This window comes from Malus domestica, chromosome 17, assembly GCF_042453785.1.
Source record: "Malus domestica chromosome 17, GDT2T_hap1".
Classification (NCBI taxonomy): domain Eukaryota; kingdom Viridiplantae; phylum Streptophyta; class Magnoliopsida; order Rosales; family Rosaceae; genus Malus; species Malus domestica.
In genome coordinates, this window is record NC_091677.1 from 28,373,875 (window position 1) to 28,399,429 (window position 25,555).

General features: G+C 40.0%; 3 protein-coding genes across 3 annotated transcripts; 2 read left to right on the forward strand and 1 right to left on the reverse strand.

The window, feature by feature from the left end:
• Positions 1 to 130: 130 nt before the first annotated feature.
• On the forward strand, positions 131 to 6,921 carry LOC103432228 (senescence-specific cysteine protease SAG39-like). Its single transcript, XM_070816469.1, has 4 exons — positions 131 to 158; positions 364 to 378; positions 5,710 to 6,114; positions 6,224 to 6,921. Exons 1-4 carry the CDS (start codon positions 131 to 133, stop codon positions 6,814 to 6,816), a joined length of 1,041 nt encoding a protein of 346 aa, XP_070672570.1. The 3' UTR covers positions 6,817 to 6,921.
• A 3,446-nt stretch (positions 6,922 to 10,367) lies between these two features.
• On the forward strand, positions 10,368 to 11,529 carry LOC103426109 (senescence-specific cysteine protease SAG39-like). The gene is made up of 2 exons (XM_029097114.2): positions 10,368 to 10,809; positions 10,918 to 11,529. Exons 1-2 carry the CDS (start codon positions 10,368 to 10,370, stop codon positions 11,508 to 11,510), a joined length of 1,035 nt encoding a protein of 344 aa, XP_028952947.2. The 3' UTR covers positions 11,511 to 11,529.
• Positions 11,530 to 12,348: 819 nt separating this feature from the next.
• On the reverse strand, positions 12,349 to 16,907 carry LOC103405563 (ketol-acid reductoisomerase, chloroplastic). The gene is given in 11 exon segments (XM_070816875.1): positions 12,349 to 13,007; positions 13,644 to 13,799; positions 13,954 to 14,121; positions 14,241 to 14,380; positions 14,482 to 14,599; positions 14,693 to 14,895; positions 14,898 to 14,919; positions 15,558 to 15,698; positions 15,814 to 15,879; positions 16,177 to 16,269; positions 16,652 to 16,907. Coding segments are annotated over 11 exon segments (1,566 nt in total). The 5' UTR covers positions 16,745 to 16,907; the 3' UTR covers positions 12,349 to 12,641.
• Between the last annotated feature and the right edge of the window lie 8,648 nt (positions 16,908 to 25,555).

Below are 25,555 nucleotides of genomic sequence, written 5' to 3' on the forward strand. Positions count from 1 at the left end.
TTTCCCGCTGCAGGTGGCTGCCTTTCATCCGATGCTGCGCACATATATATATATATATATATATATATATAAATCATAAAAAAAAAAATTGGTGCAGTGACTGTGCAAATAATGGTCTCCGGAGAAGCAAATGAAATGCGGTGACTATTCAAATGCAGGTTCGTGATTGTGCAAATAACAGTAACTGTGCAGTCCATGATGATCTCTCAAACATCACTAACCCACATAAGCAAAAGAATGTGATAAGGTGACTGTGCAAACAACGACCCGTGCTTGGAAAAGAAAACTAGAATGAGAAGTAATGATGGTGCCAGCACCACCAAAAGCAAAGAAAAGAATAGTGCATTAGTCACCATCTAAAAGGAAATGGGTGCATCAGGCACCATCTAAAAAAAAAAAAAAAGGAAAATGGTGGTGGAGACATAATGATTGAAAGAAATAAAGTAAGGGAAGGACGGCGAATTTCCGTCTAAAAAAAAGAGGTGAAAGAATAGTGCATTAGTCACCATCTAAAAGGAAATGGGTGCATCAGGCACCATCTAAAAAAAAAAAAAAAGAAAAAGTGACACATCTTAGCTAGATATACGTTTTAGCATAACATACTGAATAAAATAAAGCATGTCCATTGATATCTCTAAGAAATTACAAGTGCGTAAAAAAAAAAAGGGAAAAGAAAAGCAAAAGAAAAAAGAGGGAGCCTTCAAAAATGTCACTTATGTGAAGCCTCAGTACTTGAAGCCTTAGTACTCGGTGGAGCTCCAGGAAGAAAAGGCGCCGGAGGTTGACTGTTTGAAGCCTCACCACTCGGCAGAGCTCCAAGAAGAAGAGGCGCCGGAGGTTGACTATTTGGAGCCTCAACACTTGGTAGAGCTCTGGAGGACGAAGGCAGTAGATGCCTTTGGAGTAAAGCCACAAACGTCTGATGGTCACTCTGAATCCGACCTTCAGATTCCTGCAGTTGGTCGAGCTTTCTTTTCATGCTTGTTGAGTAACTATTGGCAAGCATGTGCAACTCTCTGTTTTCATGCTTAAGCCCTCTAATCTCTTGCTTAAGACTCGCCACCTCAGCCATCAGTGACTCGACTTGACGGGTTCGAGCAAGCAAGCGTTACCCCATATTTGATACAGAGCCCGCACATTGAACACTGAAAGCCAAAGAGTCCTGAACAGCCAGCTCATCAGACCGCTTGGAAAGGATCATGTTGTCCTTGGGGGTGAGAAGATTTCTAGCTATCATCGTAGCGGTTATGTCATTCTTGATCATAGAGTCCCTAACTGTAAGAGGACTGGTGGTGGTTAAGAAAGACGGGCGCCATATGTTGTTTGGAGAAGACATATCAACATCTTCCCCAACATTCAAATCAAGACAACGATCAGATGGGTAAGCCATTTGCAAAAAAAAAAATGATGAAAGAAGAAGAGGTCGTGTAAGTTGAATTCTTAGAAATACAAAATGAGGGAAATTCCTAATAGGTAGCAACTTTCTAAGTGTGTTTTTGAACACGATTAATGCCTCTATAAAAAATAAGAGGCAACAGGGCCTGTTCAGAAATCAAAGAGGCAACGTGGCCCCAGAAACCAAAAGAGGCACCTCTCCCCGAATTTCAAAAGCCGGGTCGTTTATTCAGAAATCGAAAAGGCAACAAGGCCACCGGTTCAAAGATCGAAGAGGCACTGCTCTCTGAATTTCAAAAGATCGGATTTTCTGGATTTATCAGCACCTTCCACACGCAGCCTCAACTTTGCGGAAATCATGCGCAACTTTGTCAAAAAATTTCTGACAAAGTTGAAAACGCGTGAATCTTACTATTTCAATTACCCAACGGTTGCCGACAAGAGTAAAGGAGTAGTGCCACTGCTGGCTGTTGGAAAATTCCTATATATGTCGACCTTCGTCCTCCATAGCAGGACAGACCTACAGAAAATGCCCAACCCTTCCTCACTTCCGAGAGTGCACTCCCAGCAGAGCCTCTTGAAATACTCAGTTTTCTTCCTCTCCGGGAATATCCTTGCAAACAAATGACACCAAAGCAAAAGTATCTCATATTACCAGGGTAGAAAGCAAGAGTATCTCATATCATGCTTTCTCCCTGTCTTTTCCGTTGTCCTTGTTTTTACCTGCAAGGACAAGGATAAAGAATGCAATATGTCAGAACCTCCACTCAAACTCCGGGTAAGGAATCGACTACCTGGAACCTTTGCTTGGTTGCTTACCTGACATTGCTCTCGAGTACTCGTTTTCAGCTGCTGATGTACTTCCGAAGAAGATGCCATATTTGCCTGGAGGACAGATAAGTGAAAATGATACCTTGAAGCATGTGGAGACAACGTGCTGATTTCCTTTAAGATCAAGTCTCCCATTCCCTGCACAATCAACCAACCTAGCAGAAGGAGTCTGAGTTGAATCCAAGAGCTCGAGAAGCTTCAACAACATATTGATGGCACCATCGCCGAAGAGCAAAGCCTCGTTGTGCAACGCTGTCAAATCGCCACCACTTCTTCAAAAGCAAGAGTATTTCATATCATGTTTTCTCCCTGTTCTTTTCTTTGTCCTTGTTCTTACCTGCAGGGCAAGGAGAAAGAAAGCAATCAGCCAGCACTTGATATCAATCTTCCGATCTAGAAACGACTGCTTGGAACCCTTCCCTGATTGCTTACCTAGCACTACTCTCAAAGTACCCATTGTTTCAACATCTTATGCTTCTAGAGAAGATACCACATCTGCCCGAAGAATAGATAAGGCAAGGGAAAATGATACATTGAAGCATGTGGAGACAAGTACAACAAAGCACATGCCGATTCATCTGCTACTTATTCAAAATCAAAAGTATCTCATATCATTAGGGTTGTAATCACTATGGGTTTGGTGGACTTGTTTTGACCCTCAAATTCTTGGGTCGACCCGCTAGGCGTTGTGAGCTGCACGTGCCAATTCACCACCCTTGAATCAAATCCTTAAAGATCAAGTCACCAACTGGAAGAAGCGCCCACCACTCTTGAAGGTCATACCGTTGACCAAACTGCTCAGGTGTGAATTGGAAAGATTGAACAAAGAAACAGGCCATCACTTTCACCTCGTGCCTGCTTGCCATGTGTTCGAGTCAACCTTCAAGAATCAAGCCTCAAAGGCCTTTGAAGAAGCTTCCAGCCAAATTCAAGATCAAGCCTCAATGGCCCTTGAAGAAATCACAAGTACGATTCGAGATCAAGTGTCCATCACCCTTGAATCAAATCCAACTCCACATAAAAAAAGAGTAAGTTCAAACAATCAGAGGAAGCCAGAAAGTCCTCCAACCCAGTTCAAGAATAAGCTGTGGAAAGTCAACAATTGGAGGAAACAAGAAAATCCTCCAACCCAGTTCAAGAATAAGCCTGTGGAAAGTCAACAATTGGAGGAAACCAGAAAATCCTCCGACCCAGTTCAAGATCAAAACTGTGGAAAGTCAACAAGCGCAACAAAATACGTGCCAATTCATCCACTACCAAAGCCAAAGATCATCTATCACGTGAAGCTCATTGTGGTCCAATTTCAACCTTCAAGATCAAACCTCGACGGCCCTTGAAGAAATTTCAAACAAAGTTCAAGAACAAGCCTCAACGACCCTTGAAGAAATATCTAGCCCAATTCAAGATCAAGCCTCAACGACCCTTGAAGAAATCTTCAGCTCAATTCAAGATCAAGCCTCGATGGCCCTTGGATCGACATCTACATTAAAGGACTTCAAAACGCATCTCCTACACGTGACAAGCACATGTATACGACGCGCCTTGAAGTGGGGGCATTTGTAGACATCAAAATTTGGGTAAAATAAATGTTGATCGATAATTGAAATTTCAACGCTTACGTGTCACATAAATTTTACACGTAGCGTGTGACTAAACGAAAAATCAAAATGAATTGGAAAAGTCATCAAACAGGACACGTGTCAACACCTGGCAGAAACGATTTATTTCATCTTAATATTATATTCAAAATTAGGCCTTGGAAAATTCTATAAATAGGAAACCATTTCATTTAAGAAGGAGAATAGAAGAGGAATTCACATATACATTTCTTTACTCCCAAATTAGAAGAGAATTCCCTAAATTCTTGAAGCTTTGAAGTTCTAAAGCTTTCAAGCATTCAACCTCCTAAATTCCCAAGAAATCCCGAAGGATCAAGAAAGCCCTCTTCGTTCTTCGTCAAATCCTCTTTCAAGACCAAGCCCCGACGGCCCTTGAAGAAAGTGTTCATTGTTCATCATCCGTTCATCCTAAGATCAAGCCCTAACGGCCATTTGGATCGACAAAATCAACAAATTCACACATCCAACCGTTCTTCAAGATCAAGCCCAAAAGCCTTTGAAGATCCGTTCATCCATCAACCTTCAAGATCAAGCCCAAAAGGCCCTTGAAGAAATTTCCAACTGTTCATCCAAGATCAAGCCTGGACGGCCCTTGGATCAATCGCATATCCACAAATCAACACCTTACGGAGATCAAATCAGAGGATCAAATTTGAGAGAGATTGTAACCCCAAAATCATTAATACAAAATATTATTTTGTACACGTGTTCTTGTCTCGTTCATCGCAGGAATTTTCGTGTTCACAAAGATGTTGAAGTTGCTTAACTATAACCGTTCAAATAGGAGGGGGAGGAAAAAAAGAGGGAAGAGAATCCTACTCCCTCGGTTGATGGGTGCATCATTGTCCACATAAACTAAGGCCTGTTGAGTAAGGATGTAATCAAATCGTGGAGCCCATTTCCTTGATCCCAACCGAGCTGTTGTTGAACAGTTATCAGCCATGAAAGAAACTCCCCGTGCATGCATTAAAGGATTCAAAGAATCCACAGACTCAATAACACTTTCATTAATGATCTCCGAACATGAATGTCCTTTTTTAGGGTAATGCTAGGGAAACAAAAAATTTAAACCAAATTTACAAACCAAATGATGTGTCACCAATAGGAAATAAGCAAGTTAATCAACGCTTAAGTAATAATCCAATTATTAACAATCAAATTATTTGGTTTGCAAATTTGGTTTAAAGAATTTGGTCCCCCTAGCATTATCTCCTTTTTAAACATGTGACTTGATAACGAGCCGATTAGTTAACGCCTTGACAATCCGTTATTTTCGTGTCGTTTCGGATCGGGTTAACATGTCATGTAAGAAATTACTCGGTCTATCAGAGACTCTCAAAAGTGAGACTATTCATGGACTCTCTAGAAACTTTTTATTTCAATTTTTGGTTTTTAGTTGAAAATTGTATGCAGTTACCATATAAGATTATTTCAAATAAATAAAAACAGAAGTAAAGACAAAATAATGATTATCAAACCATCCTTAAATAAAGTAAATCCAAGATGGTTGAGGATCCACGATTACATTTGAGAACACAATGTGAACAAATATATTACGCACACAAGGACAAAAGGTAAGCATCAGGTCCCAAATTAGATGGGGTCAATTTACTAATAATAATCTTACAGGTCTATATCAACATATTTTGTAAGGCACGTACCACGCTGATCATTTTTTGGGGCACTGAAATTGCTATAAACGCCATTCTCTCTACCACCTTGAGTAGTATATAAATGGTAGAGCAAATCTACCATTTCAGTATATCTGCTCATCATCATATCCTTTACCAAAATCCAGCTTGCTTCTACTACACTAGCTAGCTACCCATGGAGAACCTAAACCTGCAGCTATGGAAGTATATGTGCTTGGGTTTGATCCTCATGTTGGGAGCTTGGTCTTCTCAAGCCACTTCTCGCAGTCTGCAAGATGCATCAATGTATGGGAGATACGAGCAATGGTTGGCTCGTTATGGCCGTGTATATAATGACGTCGATGAGAAGGAAACTCGTTTCAAGATATTTAAGGAAAATGTGGCGTTTATAGAATCTTCTAATAAGGATGCAAACAAACCTTACAAATTAAGCGTCAATCAATTTTCAGACCTTACAAATGAAGAGTTCAAAGCCTCAAGAAATGGATTCAAGGGCCATGAATGTTCCACGAAGACGACTTCTTTCAAATATGAAAATGTGACTGCCGCTTTGCCAGCAACAATGGACTGGAGAAAGAAAGGAGCTGTAACCCCCGTTAAGGACCAAGGCCAATGTGGTAAGTACATAAACGTCTAGCTTCCTGCCATTAATTTAGAGAGACACTATATATATTCATCTTTAATATACTCCTAATCTAACAACTTTTGATTCAAATCGAAATACAGGATGCTGTTGGGCTTTTTCAGCAGTTGCCGCCACCGAAGGTGTTACACAGCTTACAACTGGTAAATTGATCTCTTTGTCTGAGCAAGAGCTCGTTGATTGTGACACCGCTGGTGAAGACCAAGGTTGTGAGGGTGGCTTAATGGACGATGCGTTTCAGTTCATCCAACAAAATCACGGTATTAGCACAGAAACTAATTACCCCTACAACGGTGTTGATGGTACATGTAACACCAAGAAGGAAGCCATCATTGCAGCCAAGATAACTGGCTTTGAGGATGTGCCTGCAAATAGTGAAAAGGCCCTTCTAACCGCTGTTGCTCATCAACCTGTTTCCGTTGCCATCGATGCTAGCGGTTCCGACTTCCAATTCTATTCAAGTGGTGTCTTCACCGGAACTTGTGGAACGAGTCTTGACCATGGTGTTACCGCTGTTGGATATGGCGTGAGTGAGGATGGGACTAAGTATTGGCTAGTGAAGAACTCATGGGGTGCAGAATGGGGCGAAGCTGGGTACATAAGAATGCAAAGAGATGTTGCTGCACCTGAAGGACTTTGTGGGATTGCTATGTCTGCCTCTTACCCCACAGCTTAGTTAATTAAATCAATGCCTACTAGCTATATGCCTTGTAGGTAGTGTGATATGTATCTACCTGTATGTGTAAAATATTTATAAGATAATCAAGATAATTGTTGGGCATTTCTCATCTAAATTTAATAGACTCGCTTTCTTGGTCATCTGATGTCCAAGAATTCATGATCGCACATTATTAGATTTGATATGAAAGATTAAAAACCAAAATCACACATTTATTCTCCATCTTAGTCACCCGATGACCAAAGAACCTATGGTCCAAGTTCACATTGGCCTCCCACTAATCAAAAGAATTGCAATCAAACATTTATATATTCATGCAGCTATTGGGCTTTTGCAGCAGCGAGAGCTGTTGAAGGAATTACTCGGCTTACAAATGGTCAATTAAACTTTGTCCGAGCAACAAGTGGTTGATTGTGATACCCGCGCTGAAGACCAAGGTTGTGGTGGTGGCTACCTTGACGGCGCCTTTGAATTCATCAATCAAAACCATGTGATTAGCTCCGCAAGGACCGCAACGCCGGTGTTAGACGGTACATGGAACACCAAAGGCCCTCATACAGCCAATATAACTGGCTATGAAGACGTGCCGATAAGCGATGACAAGGCCCTATAAGACTCATGTTGAGTTGTCAATTATTATGAATCAAATTACTTAAAAGGCAAATAACTTGATGTTCAAGATATTTGACTTTTAACGTAATTCAATATTGGTTAGTAAGAATCATGGAATCAAGATATATTAGTTGACTAATTGAAACCCTAATTAAGTAAGACATATTGTAAATGCCTTGGTGGGACACCATTAAGATTAAAGGGTGATTTGGTGTAATCTCCAATTACTATAACCGGCGAGATTGGAGGAGCCCTAATCACCAGAATAAGGGTGCCCCTGATTCCACAACACACACATTTGATTCCGTGCAAACCTTATTATTGTTGAAGCTAGGGCTAGGTTCAGTTGGCAAACCGTGCCAAATTCCTTGTGTCACCTACCAGCCACATATACATAATTACCGAAAATCAATTATCGCTAGCCAACCATCTTCTTGCAGTTGTCAAAAATTGGTTCAGCCAAAATTATTGGCTGGTTCGGTTGGTAAATGGCACAACCGGTGCTTTCCACTTCTTCCTCGCTATCTTCAAGTTCCAAGGGCTCAATTTGATTTTCAGATTGGGGTGCTTGTTCGATTGCATTGTGTGGTTCATTTTGGGTTAATCCATGTTGTGCACTAGCGGTTGATTGGCTAGACTCCATCATCCTAAACATAAGCAACGCATATACATTCAAAATCATATATATGTGTACGTGTATATATAGTATAAGTAATCATCATGTTATCAATTTTGTTAACAATATTTTCTATAATTATTATGGCATGAATCATATACATATACATATATTTTTTAAACCCTAAAACTAAGGAGTCATTTATTTTCTAAACCCTAAAACTGAGTAGTCAAGCATGTAAAAAATACCTAAAATATCTAAATAGAATATATATATATATATATATATATATATATATATATTGGTAGGTATGGCATATTGTCAACATACAAAATCAATTACCAAAGTCAAGCCATTAATTGTCAGTTCGGTAAAATGCCAACCGATTATGAAAAAAATGTCAAAACTATACCATACCATTATGAGCCGACTGGTATGGTTTGGTTGGTAAATCGGTTTATGCTAAAATTTCCCACCCCTAGCTGAAACACTTCCGCTTGTTGAAAGTAGAAGACTCTTTTGTCATTCGCAAGAGTCATGTCTTCTGTATGCCAAAGATATGTAAATTGTAATTAATTTATTGTAATTTTAGTTTATCAAATCCATAATCCTAATGTCTTGTTGTTTTTCTTATGATTTCAGAAATTTCTTACAAATCCTTCTCAAGGCTTGCTAATCTACGTATTTCTGTTTGGGGTGTGCTATCCACACACCCCTTTTTACTTCTCCCACACCTCTTGTTAATTTTTGTCATTTGATCTTCTTCAATTCATCTGATCCGACGGTCAACAATTAAAAGGGTGTGAGAGAAGTAAAAAGTGTGTGTGGATATCACACCCCTTTCTATTTTCATTGGAGAAGATATCATGTTAGTCCTATAATAGTGGTAATTAAAGGGATATGTGGACTATCCATCGACCAATGTGTTTCCGCTATTAGTCAAGGGATAGGTGTTGATGGAGAACATACATGGCAAAAGTATACCGCAAGTGGTGTTTTCTCAATGAAATAAGAACATGTGCAACTCTGGCGCAAGTGGTGTTTTCGCTTTTAGTTGCTCTGACGCAACTTTGGTCGCACAAAGTATGCATCAACAGTCACAGAAATGTCAACTGTAGGTCTGAGTTTAGCGCATACTTTGGGATTAGGATTCTCTCCCTTTTTCTTTCCATCCCTTTTCTTCTCCTTCTCTCACATTTTTTATTTTGTCTTTCTCTTTCTATAAAAAATTATTATAAGATGTTGAAGTGGCTTAACTGTAACCGTTCAAATAGGAGGAGAAGGAAAAAAAGAGGGAAGAGAATCCTACTCCCTTGGTTGATGGGTGCATCATTCTCCACATAAACTAAGGCTTGCTGAGTAAGGATGTAATCAAATCGTGGAGACCATTTCCTTGATCCCAACCAAGTTGTTGTTGAACAGTTATCAGCCATGAAAGAAACTCCCCGTGCATGCATTAAAGGATTCAAAGAATCCACAGACTCAATAACACTTTCATTAATGATCTCCGAACATGAATGTTCTTTTTTAGGGTAATGCTAGGGAAACAAAAAAATTTAAACCAAATTTACAAACCAAATGATGTGTCACCAATAGAAAATAAGCAAGTTAATCAATGCTTAAATAATAATCCAATCATTAACAATCAAATCATTTGGTTTGCAAATTTGGTTTAAAGAATTTGGTCCTCCTAGCATTATCTCCTTTCTAAACATGTGACCTGATAACGAGCCGATTAGTTAACGCCTTGACAATCCGTTATTTTCGTGTTGTTTCGGATTGAGTTAACAGGTCGTGTAAGAAATTATCCGGTCTATCAGATACTCTCAAAAGTGAGACTATTCATGGACTCTCTAGAAACTTTTTATTTCAATTTTTGGTTTTTAGTTGAAAATTGTATGCAGTTACCATATAAGATTATTTCAAATAAATAAAAACAGAAGTAAAGACAAAATAATGATTATCAAACCATCCTTAAATAAAGTAAATCCAAGATGGTTGAGGATCCACGATTACATTTGAGAACACAATGTGAACAAATATATTACGCACACAAGGACAAAAGGTAAGCATCAGGTCCCAAATTAAATGGAAGGTCAATTTACTAAAAATAATCTAACAGGTCTATATCAACATATTTTGTAAGGCACGTACCACGCTGATCATTTTTTGGGGCACTGAAATTGCTATAAACGCCATTCTCTCTACCACCTTGAGTAGTATATAAATCGCAGAGCAAGTCTACCATTTCAGTATATCTTCTCATCATCATATCCTTTACCAAAATCCAGCTTGCTCCTACCACGCTAGCTAGCTACCCATGGAGAACCTAAACCTGCAGCTATGGAAGTATATGTGCTTGGGTTTGATCCTCATGTTGGGAGCTTGGTCTTCTCAAGCCACTTCTCGCAGTCTGCAAGATGCATCAATGTATGGGAGATACGAGCAATGGTTGGCTCGTTATGGCCGTGTATATAATGACGTCGATGAGAAGGAAACTCGTTTCAAGATATTTAAGGAAAATGTGGCGTTTATAGAATCTTCTAATAAGGATGCAAACAAACCTTACAAATTAAGCGTCAATCAATTTGCAGACCTTACAAATGAAGAGTTCAAAGCCTCAAGAAATGGATTCAAGGGCCATGAATGTTCCACGAAGACGACTTCTTTCAAATATGAAAATGTGACTGCTGCTTTGCCAGCAACAATGGACTGGAGAAAGAAAGGAGCTGTAACCCCCGTTAAGGACCAAGGCCAATGTGGTAAGTACATAAACGTCTAGCTTCCTGCCATTAATTTAGAGAGACGCTATATATATTCATCTTTAATATACTCCTAATCTACTACTTTTGATTCAAATCGAAATACAGGATGCTGTTGGGCTTTTTCAGCAGTTGCCGCCACCGAAGGTGTTACACAGCTTACAACTGGTAAATTGATCTCTTTGTCTGAGCAAGAGCTCGTTGATTGTGACACCGCTGGTGAAGACCAAGGTTGTGAGGGTGGCTTAATGGACGATGCGTTTCAGTTCATCCAACAAAATCATGGGATTAGCACAGAAACTAATTACCCCTACAACGGTGTTGATGGTACATGTAACACCAAGAAGGAAGCCATCATTGCAGCCAAGATAACTGGCTTTGAGGATGTGCCTGCAAATAGTGAAAAGGCCCTTCTAACCGCTGTTGCTCATCAACCTGTTTCCGTTGCCATCGATGCTAGCGGTTCCGACTTCCAATTCTATTCAAGTGGTGTCTTCACCGGAACTTGTGGAACGAGTCTTGACCATGGTGTTACCGCTGTTGGATATGGCGTGAGCGAGGATGGGGCTAAGTATTGGCTAGTGAAGAACTCATGGGGTGCAGAATGGGGCGAAGCTGGGTACATAAGAATGCAAAGAGATGTTGCCGCACCTGAAGGACTTTGTGGGATTGCTATGTCTGCCTCTTACCCCACAGCTTAGTTAATTAAATCAATGCCTACTAGGTGTATTCCTTGTAAGTAGTTTGATATGCATCAACCTGTGTGTAAAATATTTATAAGATAATTGTTGGGTATTTCTCATCCTAACTTAATACTCGCTCCCTTGGTGATCTGGTTTTCAAGAATTCATGATCACTCTTAGATTTATTAAAGATTAAAATTAAAACACCCAAAGACCACATTTGTTCTCCATCTTGGTCACCCGGTGACCGAAAGAACATATGATCCAAGTTGGGATTGCCCTCCCACTAACCAAAAGAATTGCTTTCAAACATCCATTCAGGCAGCTGTTGGGCTTTTGCAGCAGCGGGAGCCGTAGAAGGAATTATTCAGGTTACAAATGGTGAATTAAACTTTGTCCGAGCAACAACTGGTTGATTGTGATACCGGCGGTGAAGACCTAGGTTGTGGCGGTGGCTACCTTGACGGTGCATGCTTTTGAGTTAATCAATCAAAACCATGAGAATAGCTCCGCCACACCGGTGTTAGACGGTACAAGCAACACCCAGGCCCATCACACAACCAATATAACTGGCCATGAAGGCTTGTTAATCTACCTGTTTCTGTTTACATTGATGTTGGAGGAGAATATTTCACGTCAGTCCTATAAAACTGGTCGTTACAGGGGTATGTGGACTATACATCGACCAATGATTTTCCACCGTTGGTCAAGGGATAAGTGACGATGAAGATCTTACATGGCAGGTAAACTGTGACGTGATGTCCCGTGTCAATGAAATAAAGACATGTTATTGCCGCAGGACGCCACTAGGACAACATGCCAGTGCCATATACGCCCTATATTATCGTGTCTCGGATTGTATCCACAAAAGAAGCACCAATTTAAGAAATGCAAAAATTGAAAACTACATCCGTAAACCAATAACCAGACCTTCTAAGGAACCACCATCCGCAGTAACATTATTAATATTTTAACTACTTAGTACTACCACAAAATCATAACACAACATTCAGCGTTAAACACAACTTGCAATGTGATGTACACATGATCAGTAAAAACAGAATAAACTAGGACAAACTACAGAACACCTTAAATATGGAGCCAAACGGAATTCATAGGCCAGCTCACAGGCAGTAGGTTCGTCGAGTTTTAGTTGCTCTGTCGCAACTCTGGTCGCACAAAATCTGCATCAGCAGTCACTGAAATGTCAACTGTAGGTCTCAGTTCAGCGCATACTTTGATGGCTCCATGCACTGGATCTGACATGAAGTTGCTGATGAGGTCTCGGTGGATGGGTGCACCATTGTCCACGGAAACTAGGGCCTGCTGAGTAAGGATGTAATCAAATCGTGGAGCCCATTTCCTTGATCCCAACCGAGCTGTTGTTGAACAGTTATCAACCATGAAAGAAACTCCCCGTGCATGCATAAAAGGATTCAAAGAATCCACCGACTCAATAACACTTTCATTAATGATCTCCGAATATGAATGTCCTTTCTTCCTCAATACTTCGATCTGAAAATTCATAAAAGCAATTCAAATCAACTGCAGAAGAAATTATCCCCAGTTACTGACAAAATCATTTATTTCTATTACGACAAAGATAAAATAACATCACCGCATTTATGTTCCAAGGATCTGAAGGTTCAATTGATAGAAAGAAACCTATATTTGCATTACGAAACAATACGTGTGTTCATTGTTTAGTTGATGACCTAAGATATATATTTGAAGTAGATGTTTCATGATTTTGACTAGATACATTGACAGAAAAATAACCCTTTACAAAATCCACATTCTTAACTATAGGTCTAAACCTGATATGCATCTTAGTCTGAGAAAAGTAAAAACATCAAAATATTTTCATATACCAATCTTTTGTTGCCAATATTTTAATATTTTTTAGGCACGCACTTGCTATTCGGACTGTTTAATTAACTTAGTCTGGTGTCAATATAAAGTCAACGACGAACGTTATTAATTTTGGCAAGCATGAAAATACGTATCATTATAGACTAGTACACTCTGAGATCAGAACAAAAGGAAAAATTCCATTCATGTGTAAGCAACTCGGAACAATTGCTTGTTGGAAGCTAATTTCTTCTTTTGCAATGTCACATTCTCACCCAATCTAAAGGGTTAGGCTCGTACCTGCGCCATCATCAAGGCAACAAAAACACCCGCAGTGAAAGGGTGTAACGGGCCTAGATCACCAGCTGGTCTTGTTGATCTGACACGCTCACCGACTTTCCACATGCGGGTCTGATCAATTTTACCCATTGGGAATGCAGGCAGACCCTCCTTCTCCTGTAACAAAGGTATGTTCATTATCAATTGCATGACATTAATATTTGTTTACTTAAAAGTATTCAAAGAACTATGACTCTGAGAATCATGTACTTCTAAACAACAATAATCAAAATTTGGGCTTTCAACAATTGAAAACAGATGGAGAACATACATAGAAGCGACGACCGGCCAAGACAACACTGCGGATCTCGCTGCCACTGGCAACATCTTCATAGCATTCATACAATATGTCCATGCATGGATAAAATGAGGCGCTATATGCAGCCTCAAATTCCTTTTTGCCATCTTCAGACAAAGAGTTGTAAATCTCTAACATTCCCTGTTGGGAAAAATAATAAAAACAATGACCACTTGTTCTTAAATTGACATACAAGCACAGACGTGCAAGGAACACACAGATGTAAACTACAAATAATGAAATTCATGTGTGGACAGTACCTTAGTTGAGATGGTCCTTGACACAATTCCAGTTATACATTCAACAGTGTTTTTATAAGCCAAATCCTCACTCATTCCATTTTCAGTGTACCTTCTAAACAGGGACTCCACAATTCCATGAACAGCACCAAGTAATATGCCTACAAAGCAGAGAAGAAGAGATGAGATATCAACTTTACTGGATTCAAAGCATAAGCAAAGAAAAGAGAAAGAAAGTTACGATGTAGCGAATAAAACATACCTCGTTCACCAAAGATGTCACTTTTGTATTCCTGCTCTAGTGTAGTGGCAAATGTGAAAGGAGAACCAAGGGCAACTGACCAGCCCAGGGCCACATCTGTGGCTCTACCATCAACATCCTGTACAAACACAGCACATTTAGTATCCAGGATATTGGGCCAGAAAATATGTAGTCAGAGAGAGAGAGAGAGAGAGAGAGAGAGAGAGCTGACCTGGTGGACTGCAAAACTGGAATTAATTCCGGCACCATTTATCTCTTTGCCTTGGACATAAAGTCTCCTTACAGATGGACCCATCCCCTTGGGACATACAGCAATTACACTGAAGTTCTTGGGAAAGTCAAGTCCCACTGACTGCAAATGCCCTAGAAGAAAACCATGGGAAAGACCAAGTATACTATTTGGTTTCATGTGTGAAATATTTTCTCATAATTATCGGCCTGCAACATGAGACAAAGTTAAATCCTTTCAGAAAGATGCTTCTTAGGGTAGCCAGAAAACAGGCCCGTTCACCCACACACTCACGACTTCATTCCATTAGAGATTACTTTCTGTAATATGGCCTGATTCTCAACAAAGTGAAACTTCACCATGCAAACGTTACTTAGGTTAGCATGGCAGCAAATAATTTCCGACCAGCAAAACAAAATCATGCATAATTATGAAGATATTCATGAGATGACAATTACATGCAGATAGCCTAATACCACTCTGGTTTAATGCTAACAAATGACTTGTTAAGAACTCACATGGTAGAGAACTTAAAAAACACTTGATTATTAACACCATCATTCAACAACTTTCAGCACATATAGTTCACGATATTACATCAAAGAAAAAACAAAACAATATAGTAATCGGATTATCAGTACTTCAGTCTTTATGTTTATTTTCCAAAGTGACTTATTAGTAAGTACGAAAAGTCAGTATCCAGGGATAAGAAGATAAGAGATGGTTGAAAATGATAAATGGATTAGCAGACCCAAAATCATTTTAGCAGAAATAGAAGTGCCGCTGCAACTACAAGTTACAGCCAATAATAGCAGAAAAACAATAACCAAAATTGCAATCGACAGACCTGTGCAGAATCAGAGATTAGTAGCAACACGAGATCACTGCCTGAGATTGTTTCCCATATATCCCCCAAAGTCCCATTCTCCTCAGTGAAACCAGCTGCACGAGCTTCAGCAAAAGAATGAGAACCCTTCCTGAGTCCAATCTGTAAAGTCACAACAAGTTAAATTAGTTAACAGCAAGACATTGAAAAATAAGTCAGTAACCATATCTTTTTTTCATATGAAATATATTTTTAGTGTAAACAGAAAAGCATTTACCTTGACAACAATGTCAGACTTTGCTTCAACTAGAGAATCTCTTAGATTCTGAGCTTGAGCAGGTCCCTGAGGAAAAGATAGGTTAAAGACCCAAATAACATATAGTGACTGAGACAGAAAAACAATATACATTCACATTCTACAACAGTAAAAAAAGCACAGAAAAGAATTACGATACGTAACCACCCCCTCTCAATTCATACTGGATTACCATAACAAATCTATTGGCTTAGAGAACAACCGTATGGATACAGAAACGGAGAGAAAACCTAAGAACCAATGCAGACCCAAATACTAATCATGGTATTAAATAAATCAACCATTTAACAAATAGATAAAATATATGAGAGAAAATTCATTCACCTGAGAACCCCAACCGATAACACCAATCTGCTTAATACCCTTGAAAGCATCGGGCAGCAAATGGAACAGATCCCTTCCTCCTCTCACAATATACTGCAGTCAGCATCAAACCCACCACACACAATCAATAAAAAATTCCAAATGGAAATCTTTCTCAATCATTATCAGCAACATGCATATAGTTACAACAAATAAATACAGTTTACATGTAATCGCACAAATCGGCGGAAAATCACTTAACATTTTGGCCTCCTTTTCCATTCCAACCATTCGTTTGTTTGTTTGTTTGTTAATGATGAGTACAGAGAATATGCACAGAAGCTATCAGGCAGTATAAAAAGCTTCCCTTTCTTTTCCCCAACCCATTTATTCAAATCCAAGCAAAACCTATCAACTCAATTTGTAAATTAACTAAGCAATATCATAAATGTGTTAGTACAAATAGACAGATAGTGAGAGCGAGAGGGAGAGCGACCTCGTTGTGACCAGCGAGGTTGATCTTCTCCTTGGTGAAAACAGAGGTATCGAAATCGAGAGGAGGGGGCTTAATGGACGGCATTGACACCATGCCGTGGTGGGATGAGGCCAATAATTTTGATTATTGGTTGCTTGAACTCCAACTGTCTATCAAACTCCAAATTCAATTGATTGAATGGAAGGGGAGGAAAAACCTGGAGAAGATTAGTAACCTAGAGTTAGAAAAACGTGGTGGGGACAATAATTGCTTTGCGGATGAGTTTTGTGAGGATTAGTAACCTAGAGTTAGAAAAATGGGATGCACAATTAAATTAAATTGTCATCAAGTGGGGCATTGGGATGGAAAACGTAAACTTAATTCAGTTCTCTATCAATTTTTTTTTGAAGGAAACAAATGAAAATGATTTGAAAATTTTGAGTTTTAACGATAAGGATAAAATAAATGGTAAAGTGAATAGTACCAAAATTGACTTTTTAGTATAAAAATGTGATTTTTTTGTTAAAGTGAACAGTACCGAGAGTTTTTCATTCAAGTTCATTTTTTTTATTTGTAGTTTACTTAGGGTTGGTAATTGGGAATTAGAATGCAAACACTTTTTTTTTTTAATAAATGAGTGGGGCCATCTGCCCCCTAGGCCTACACTAGCTCAATCCATGGTGATGAAGTACATATGATAAGTGAAAACATAATAAAATGAACCCTACACAAAGTAGTAAAGATAGGAGAGAGGATCATCTCAGGATCCTTCTTCTTTAAAGGCCGAGTCGGCGTCGTGGCTTTCCCAAAGTCGGTGTCGTGCTTCCTTGGAGTTTGCGTTGTGCCTCGCTGGTGTTAGTTACCGGCAACATCTACGTAATAGTCATCGATGATCGTGGTTCTATAAAACTGAGCGTGTAGAAGTTTCTTTATAAACAAACAAAAGAAATGAAGAAGAAAACGCAGAATTAAAGAAGAAGGATTGTTGAAGAAGAAGAAGCAGAAGCAAAACTGCAAAAAATAAATAAGATAGAAGAAGGAGAATCTGGAGGGTTTGGTTATCGAGAGGATTCTCTCCTTGACGATAGAATTTGATGGCTCTTTTCCTAGCTTTGACGGTTTCACTGCACGGTTCATGATTGCTTCCTTCCTTCACTCATCTCATGCAAACTCGAGGCGGGATTGTGTGTCTATACCTCTCGAGGAAGGCTTGAAATAGCTCATTGAAAGGGGTAAAATAGGTACAAGAAAAGATTTGATTAAGGGTTGGTTTGGTATTGCTGTGTTTTAAAAAAAAAAAGCTGATTCTGTTGTACTGTGAGAATAAGCAGCTGTGAAATAAAGCGATAGAGTGTTTGGTAAACTTTTTTGTAAAAGTACTTTTGGAAAACAAAGCAGTATGATAGTGTTTGGTAAACTTTTATGCAAAACAGTTGTGACGATGTGAAATGACCAAAACCAAGCTTATCTATCTATTATGTTGATGCACAAAATCAGTGAGGACTTTGGTACAACAGAAAGTGTTAAGTTTGTGACCTTCACTAGATTGCTCCAGTTACTAGTGTGGATAAGTATGTAAATGGATAGAGACATGGAAGCAAACACAAGATGTACGTGGTTCATCCAGATTGGCTATGTCGACGGAGTAGAGGAGTTCTCATTAATTGTGAAGGGTTTACACAAGTACATAGGTTCAAGCTCTTCTTTATTGAGTACTAGTGAATGATTTAGTTCAAATGACATTAGGGATTATTGTGGGAGAATGATCTCATTTTATAGAAGAGAGTTTCTAGTTTTGTTCTGGCCTTGACACGTGTCATGTTGTGATTGGCTTTTGATGTTGACACGTGTCACCCTGTGATTGGCCTCTTGGTGTTGACACGTGTTGCGTTGTGATTGGCCTCCTGGTTAGAGGGAAACTCTTATGGGTGCTTGACGGTATAACGTTGACCAGTACTTGGTAGTTTCGGGATTGGTCAAGTATGGTACAAACAGTGCTCCCCTAAGTTCCCGAGTGAGGGAAGCTCCTCGGTTAGGGACTTGCAAGATCCAAGCCGCTGAGTAATCACGAAACTTCTAAGTACTGAAGTGTGGTATTGTTTTCACTTGCCTCATCTGTCTCATAAGTGGATGTGGCATCTTATCTGAAAGTATTTTTCCTCCATCCAAGGGTGGTATCTTTAACCGATGGAGATGCACAAGGTAATGTATCAATTTCACTTGAAGCTTACTTGTAGTTTCGGGCTTGGTCGAGCGCGATATAAACCCTATAGTAGGAGTCCCCCAAGTCTTTGAGCGAGGAGATCTGCCGAAAGAGATGACAGACAAAGTAAGCAATCAGAGTTCCAAGCAGTTAGTCTTAAATCGAAAGTTTGATCTCGTGTTCCGGCTAATTGTTTTCATTCTCCTTGTTCTGTAGACGTCATCAAGGACAAAGAAAAGGACATGGAGAAGAGATGATATGAGATACTTTTGCTTTTGAATAAGTAACTTTCCACAGGCTTATTCTTGAACTGGGCTGGAGGGTTTTCTGGTTTCCTCCAGAGTATAATGCCGACTCAAGAATTTGAGGGTCAAAACAAGTCAATCAAATCAATAGTGTGTTCGACCTTAATGATATGGGGTACTTTTTCTCTTAACAACGTAATAGATGAATTGGCACATGTTCTGTTGCGCTTGTCTCCACATGTTTCCTTGTATCCTTCTCAGTTGCCTTATCTGTTCCTTAGGCATATATGATATCTTTTCTGGAAGCATAAGATGTTGAAGATAAGTACTCGAGAGCAATGTCAGGTAAGTAATCGGGCAAGGAGTTCCAAGCAGTCAGTTCCTGACTGGAAGCTTGATTCCAAATGCTAACTGATTGTTCTCTTTCTCCTTGTCTTGCAAGTAAGAACAAGGGCAAAGGAAAAGACAAGAAAAAAGCATGATATGGGATACTCTTGCTTTTAACCCTGATGATATAAGATACTCTTTCTCTGGTATGGCTTGTTTGCAGAGGTATTATCGGGGGGAAAAGAAGCTGAGTATTTTGAGAGACTCTACTGAGAGTGCCATCTCGGATGTGAAGAAAAGTTGAGCATTTTTTTTTATTTGCAGGTCTACCTAGGTGTGGAGGATGAAGGTCGACATATATAGGAATTGTCCCAACAGCGAGTAATAACAATGTTCCTTTACCCTTCTCGGTCATAGTAGTGTAGTGGGAGCTACAAGATTCACGTGTTTTAACTTTGTCAAAACACTTTGAAAAATTGGTATGTGGTATCTGGAAAGCTGATGTTGCGTGTGAAGATTGCAAACAAGCTTTATCCAAAGAAATCTGGCTCTCGAAGTTCAGATAGTGATGCCTCTTCGGTTTTGGAACAAGCAATCCTGTCGAGGATCTAGTTCTCGAGATTCGAATAACAGTGCATCTTCGATTTTTGAGAAAGCAATCCTGTTGGGAGTCTGGTTTTCGAGATTCGGATAACAGTGCCCTTTCGATTTTTGAGAAAGCAATCATGTTGGGAGTCTGGCTTTTGAGATTTGGAGAGCGGTGCCTCTTTGATTTTTTAGAAAGCAATCCTGTTGGGAGTCTGGCTCTCGAGATTCGGAGAGCGTTGCCTCTTTGGTTTTTGAGCAAGTAATCCTGTTGGGAGTCTGACTCTCGAGATTCAGATAGCGATGCCTCTTCGATTTTTGAGCAAGCAATCCTGTTGGGAGTGTTTTCTCGAATGTGAGTAAAGGTTGGGCATTTTTACCAGTCTGCCGTGCCATGGAGCATTGAGGTTGACACACATAGGGACTTTCCAGTTATCAAGCAGTGGTGTTGTTCTTTTACCCGTGTAGGTAATAGTAAGGTAGCTGGATCTTCAAAATTTATGTGTCTAAACTTTGTCAGAGATCTTTGGCAAAGTTATCTGTGGTACCTGAGGAGCTGATGTTGCGTGTGGAGATCGTCGATAGATTTTACTCAGGCAAATCCATTTCTCAAAGTCCGGAGAGTGGTGCCTTTTCGATTTTTGAACCAACAGCCCTGTTGCCCTTTATTTTATAGGGGTACCAATTGTGTGTAAGAAGTACGTTCAGATAATTATTGCTTATAGGAATTTTCCCTTATTTTTATACTTCAGAGATTTATTGGACCTCATTTCTCCTTCATCATTTCTGAAAATGTTTGGCTCATCCGACCGTCATTTTGACTTGAACTTTGGTGAAGAGGCAGCCATGCCTCCTCAAGACAACATATGGCGCCCATCCCTCCCCATTGGTTCTCTTACCATTAGGGACTTTATGATGAACAATGATATGACTGCTGCGGTGGTCGTTAAGAACATTATCACTCCCAAAGATAACAGACTACTTTCCAAACGGTCTGATAAGTTGGTTGTTAAGGATTCTCTAGCTCTCAGTGTTTAGTATGCAGGTTCTGTGTCTAATATGGCCCAATACCTATTTGCTCAAACCCGACAAGTTGAATCATTGACGGTTGAAGTGATAAGTCTCAAACAAGAGATTAGATGGCTCAAGCATGAGAATAAACAGTTGCATAGGCTCACACATAACTATGCTACAAACATGAAGAGGAAGCTTGACCAGCTACAGGAATCTGATGGTCAGATTTTACTTGATCATCAAAGGTTTGTGAGTTTGTTCCAAAGGCATTTATTGCCTTCGTCATCTGGGGCTGTACCACATAATGAAACTCCAAATGATCAACCTTCGGCGCCTCCTCCTTCTGGGGTTCTGCCCAGTATTGAAGCTCCGAATGATCACTATCCAATGCCTCATCTTTCTGGGGCTCTGCCGACTGCTGAGATTTCTCTTGAGCAACCTTTGTGAAGGCTCTATCTTATTTGTTTATTTTGATTCATGTATATATATATATATATATATTTGTAACTTATCAGAGGTATCAATAAATAAGTTTTGCTTCATTTCAATGTATTGTGTTAAAAACACCAAGGTCTCCTTCACTAAATTCTTTGAATTTTTTCTTTTGTTGAAGCTTGTATGTTGAAACTTTGTAAGTGAAGCATGTAGGTTGAGGTAATGCTCCCTTAATTTCCCGAGTGAGGAAAACTTCTTGATTGGAGACTTGAAAAATCCAAGTCACTGAGTAGTCGTGAAACTTCCAAGTACTGAGACTGTATATGGTAGGAGTCTCCCAAGTCTTCGGTCGAGAGAATTGACGAATGAGGTGTCTTACTTGTAGAAGTTGTCTGAATTCCCTCTTCTTTAAATATTTGCCAAATGGCTTGTGTGACAAAAGATCTCAAATGGTTGAGAGTCAAAACATTTGTAATGTGTATGCCTTCTTATAATAGCATTTTCTTCAATACCTAGTCCTCCACTTTGAAAGAGTGAGGCTTAGCCCCATAATCATAATAATCGAATGTACGTTCACCCTTGGTTGTCTTGATACGAACTTTTATCCCTCTTGTTGTAATGGGCTTGCTGAAAGTAAAAATCATTCCTCTTACCAAGAGACAAATACGTTTGGTGACTTAGCGAATAGCTAAATGAGGCAGGAGATGATGCAATGGGTGTCTGAATGGCCAAGATCTCCTCACTTGGTAGAACTTGACTTCCACTTCCTACTTGTTGATAGGGGTTAACCATATGGGGGTTCCTTTGGTATGTCCTTGCTTCAGCGGAGGCGTGGTTGTAAACCTGTGCCATGACCTCAGAGTAAGTTTTCCAAGTGTTAGCATTGATTATGTACTTGAAGAAACAATCACGTAGGCCTGCTGTGAAGGCTTTGAGGGTGGCCTTGTCATCTGTCTCAGCACAGTGAGAATACTCATGGTTGAAGAGACCGGCATACTCTTGTAGTGACTCGTTCGGCTTCTTGTGAATAGTGTATAAGTCATCTGCAGAATGTAAGCGATCGGTCTGGAAGATGTGTTGAGAGACAAACAGTTTCCTTAATTCTTCAAATTAGTTTACTGTCTCGGGTGGAAGACGACAATACCAGTTTAGAGCTCCGCTAGAAAAGGTGGAAAGGAAAAGAAGACATCGCTCTTTGTCGGTGTGCATCCGATATGCCTTGGTGGACTCAAAAAGGTTAAGGTGTTCAATCGGGTCCTCCCTTCCAGTATAGAGTTGTAAACCAAGTTTTTGTTTTATCTTCGCTTGAAGGGGGTGTTGATGATCCTCCTTGTGAGAGGGCCCCGCCTGGGTTGGTTCCAGTGAGGTATCTCAGCTTGACGTTCGGCCTTCAACTTGTTTACTTCCTCAATGAGCTGTAGAATAAGGGGGTCCTGAGTGGAGTCATATACCACTGGAATTTTCTTCCGTAAGTCTTCATCGTCTCTTGAAAGTAGGAAAGTTTGAGTATGAGCATGTGATTTTTCCTTGGAGTCGCCGTACTGACTTCTAGGGCGAGTCTGTCAGAATACCTCTAAGTCCCCTATACCTTTATGTTCATTTGGGACCTGTCGTTCTTTCCTTAGATGGGCAACTAGCTTGAGTCGTAAGAGGGGAACGAGTCTTTCAGAAACCCTTGGGTCATTAATCTTCGAGTTTATGTGGAGGGGATTCTTTCGACGTTGTTTTAGGAAGTCTCGGCAGTCACGATAAACGGTTTTCGATCCTTGCAACCCTTCTGCAAGGAGGTGTCTTCATCCACTTCTCCTGTTTCGGGTCGAAGCATATGGGTTGAGAGAAGTCTCATGTTGATCAATGTTTTGATGATTAGCTCGCTCCTCATCAGGGATACCCATGTCGAAGGAAGGTGACCCTCCGTGTTGAGGGGCACCCAGATGATGGTTGATGTCCACAAGGGCAACAAGCTCGCGTGTTTGAGTACGCCTAGTTTCATGGAATGTCTCGAAGAGCTTTTCATAGTGTTCTTGGAGGATCTCATTCTTTATTTCTATCTTTTTGTTCTAAGCCTCCAGCTTCTTGACTTTAGCTTGAATAGCGAGCTTATTTCCTTCATTCTTTCGTTATTTCGCGCTAGGTGCAAGAGGGGTGTCATTCTGTGTGCCGTGGCTTCCTTCGCTCCCCATGTTGAAGAGGGATGCCTGATCAAAAAAGAATGTACGAATAGTGGAAACCAGCTTGACAAAGCTGAAAAGAGTGGGAATAAGTGTCGTTCCCACAGACGGTACCAAATGTTGATGCACAAAATCAGTGAAGACTTTGGTACAACAGAAAATGTTAAGTTTGTGACATTCGCTAGATTGCTCTGGTCACTAATGTGGATAAGTATGTAAATGGATAGAGACAGGGCAGCAAACACAAGATGTACGTGGTTCACCCAGATTGGTTACGTCCACGGAGTAGAAGAGTTCTCATTAATTGTGAAGGGTTTACACAAGTACATAGGTTCAAGCTCTCCTTTAGTGAGTACTAGTGAATGATTTAGTACAAATGACATTAGGGATTATTGCGGGAGAATGATCTCCTTTTATAGAAGAGAGTTTCTAGTTTTGTTCTGGCCTTGACACGTGTCATGTTGTGATTGGCCTTTGATGTTGACACGTGTCGCCCTGGGATTGGTCTCTTGGTGTTGACACGTGTTGTGTTGTGATTAGCCTCCTAGTTGGAGGGAAACTCTTATGGGTCCATGACGGTATAACTTTGACCGGTGCTTGGTAGTTTCGGGATTGGTCAAGTATGGTACAAACATATTACATTTTTTTCCTTTTCTTTTTTCTTTTACTTTTCTAGAACGCTCTCTCTAGAATCATCTCCATTTTTTTCTCATTCCCGTTCAACTGCCTCTCTGTCTCTCTCTCTTCACTTTTTCTCTATCATCACCAAATTCCATTCTTTTCGCCACTTTCTCCCTCATCATCAAAGATCTTTGGTAGAGATGAAGCTGGGAGGAGCAGAAAGGGGATGATAAAGATGAAAGGAGAAGCTTCCTCCGAGAAATGGGAAAAGCTTCTGGAATTTTGAAGCTGATTTCGTACAACGACAATCTAGTGAAGGTGTTGAAGGACCAGAGGGACATCAACAACTTTGCGCAGTCTCCAACACCACAAGGCCCTTCGTTCCTCCTACGATTTCGATTTCAATGAAGTCCAGAACTCGCTTCGAGGTTTGTTTCCTCACTTGGGTTCTATTTGTTTCTCGAGAAAATTTATGACCCAGAAAATTTTCAGTTGGTTGCTTATACTTTTTTTCACTTTCAAGCAAGCTAAATTATGCCTTAGGTAAATCTAGGATTGTATAGTTTAGAAACTTACTGTGTGCACACCTGTAGAGAGCTCCACCTCAAAATGTAGGGTTCTAACCCATTTTCCGAGAAAATGTTTGCTTAAAGGGGGATAGAGGGGTTAGGTTCAATTTGATTTTTTTCTGGTGGATTCTTGTATTTCCCTTGCATAAATGTTTCTCGGAAAAAAGATATATGCCTGGTTTTGTATGTCGATATGTGCATTGATTGATGAGTTCTTATATGAAGCAGACTATGAGATAAATGGTAGGATTGCCAGAAACTTTCATTAAAGGGTCACTGTTCACTCGTGTTTTAGAGGTTTGCATAGAAGCTGAAAAGCCAGTTTTTCAAAGTTGCCTTTTGTTGCTTTTGTTTTTTTGCTTTTTTCCACCTAAAACTGTGAAAAAAAACTGAAGTTGGAAGTTTACCAAACACTAAAAACACTCCCAGTATTTTTTCATACCAGCTTTTTTTTTAAATCACCTCAACCCCATACCATACCTAATTATCGTAGTAAATATAGGTTGACTCATCCTTCTAGCATGGACAGTGGCGAAGCCACGTGAGGACGAGGAGTGGCGACCGCCCCTCCCCTCGCCGGAAAACACAGCTGAAGCCGAGGTTTCGCCCCTCCCCTCACCGGAAAACCCAGCCCCTCCATCTCTGTTTTGGCACCGGTGAACTGGTTTTGCTGCTGCGTGCAGCAACACTGGTTCTTTTTTTTTCTTTTAAATTAATAAAAAAATTAAAATATGGCCCACATGTCCCAAAGTTAG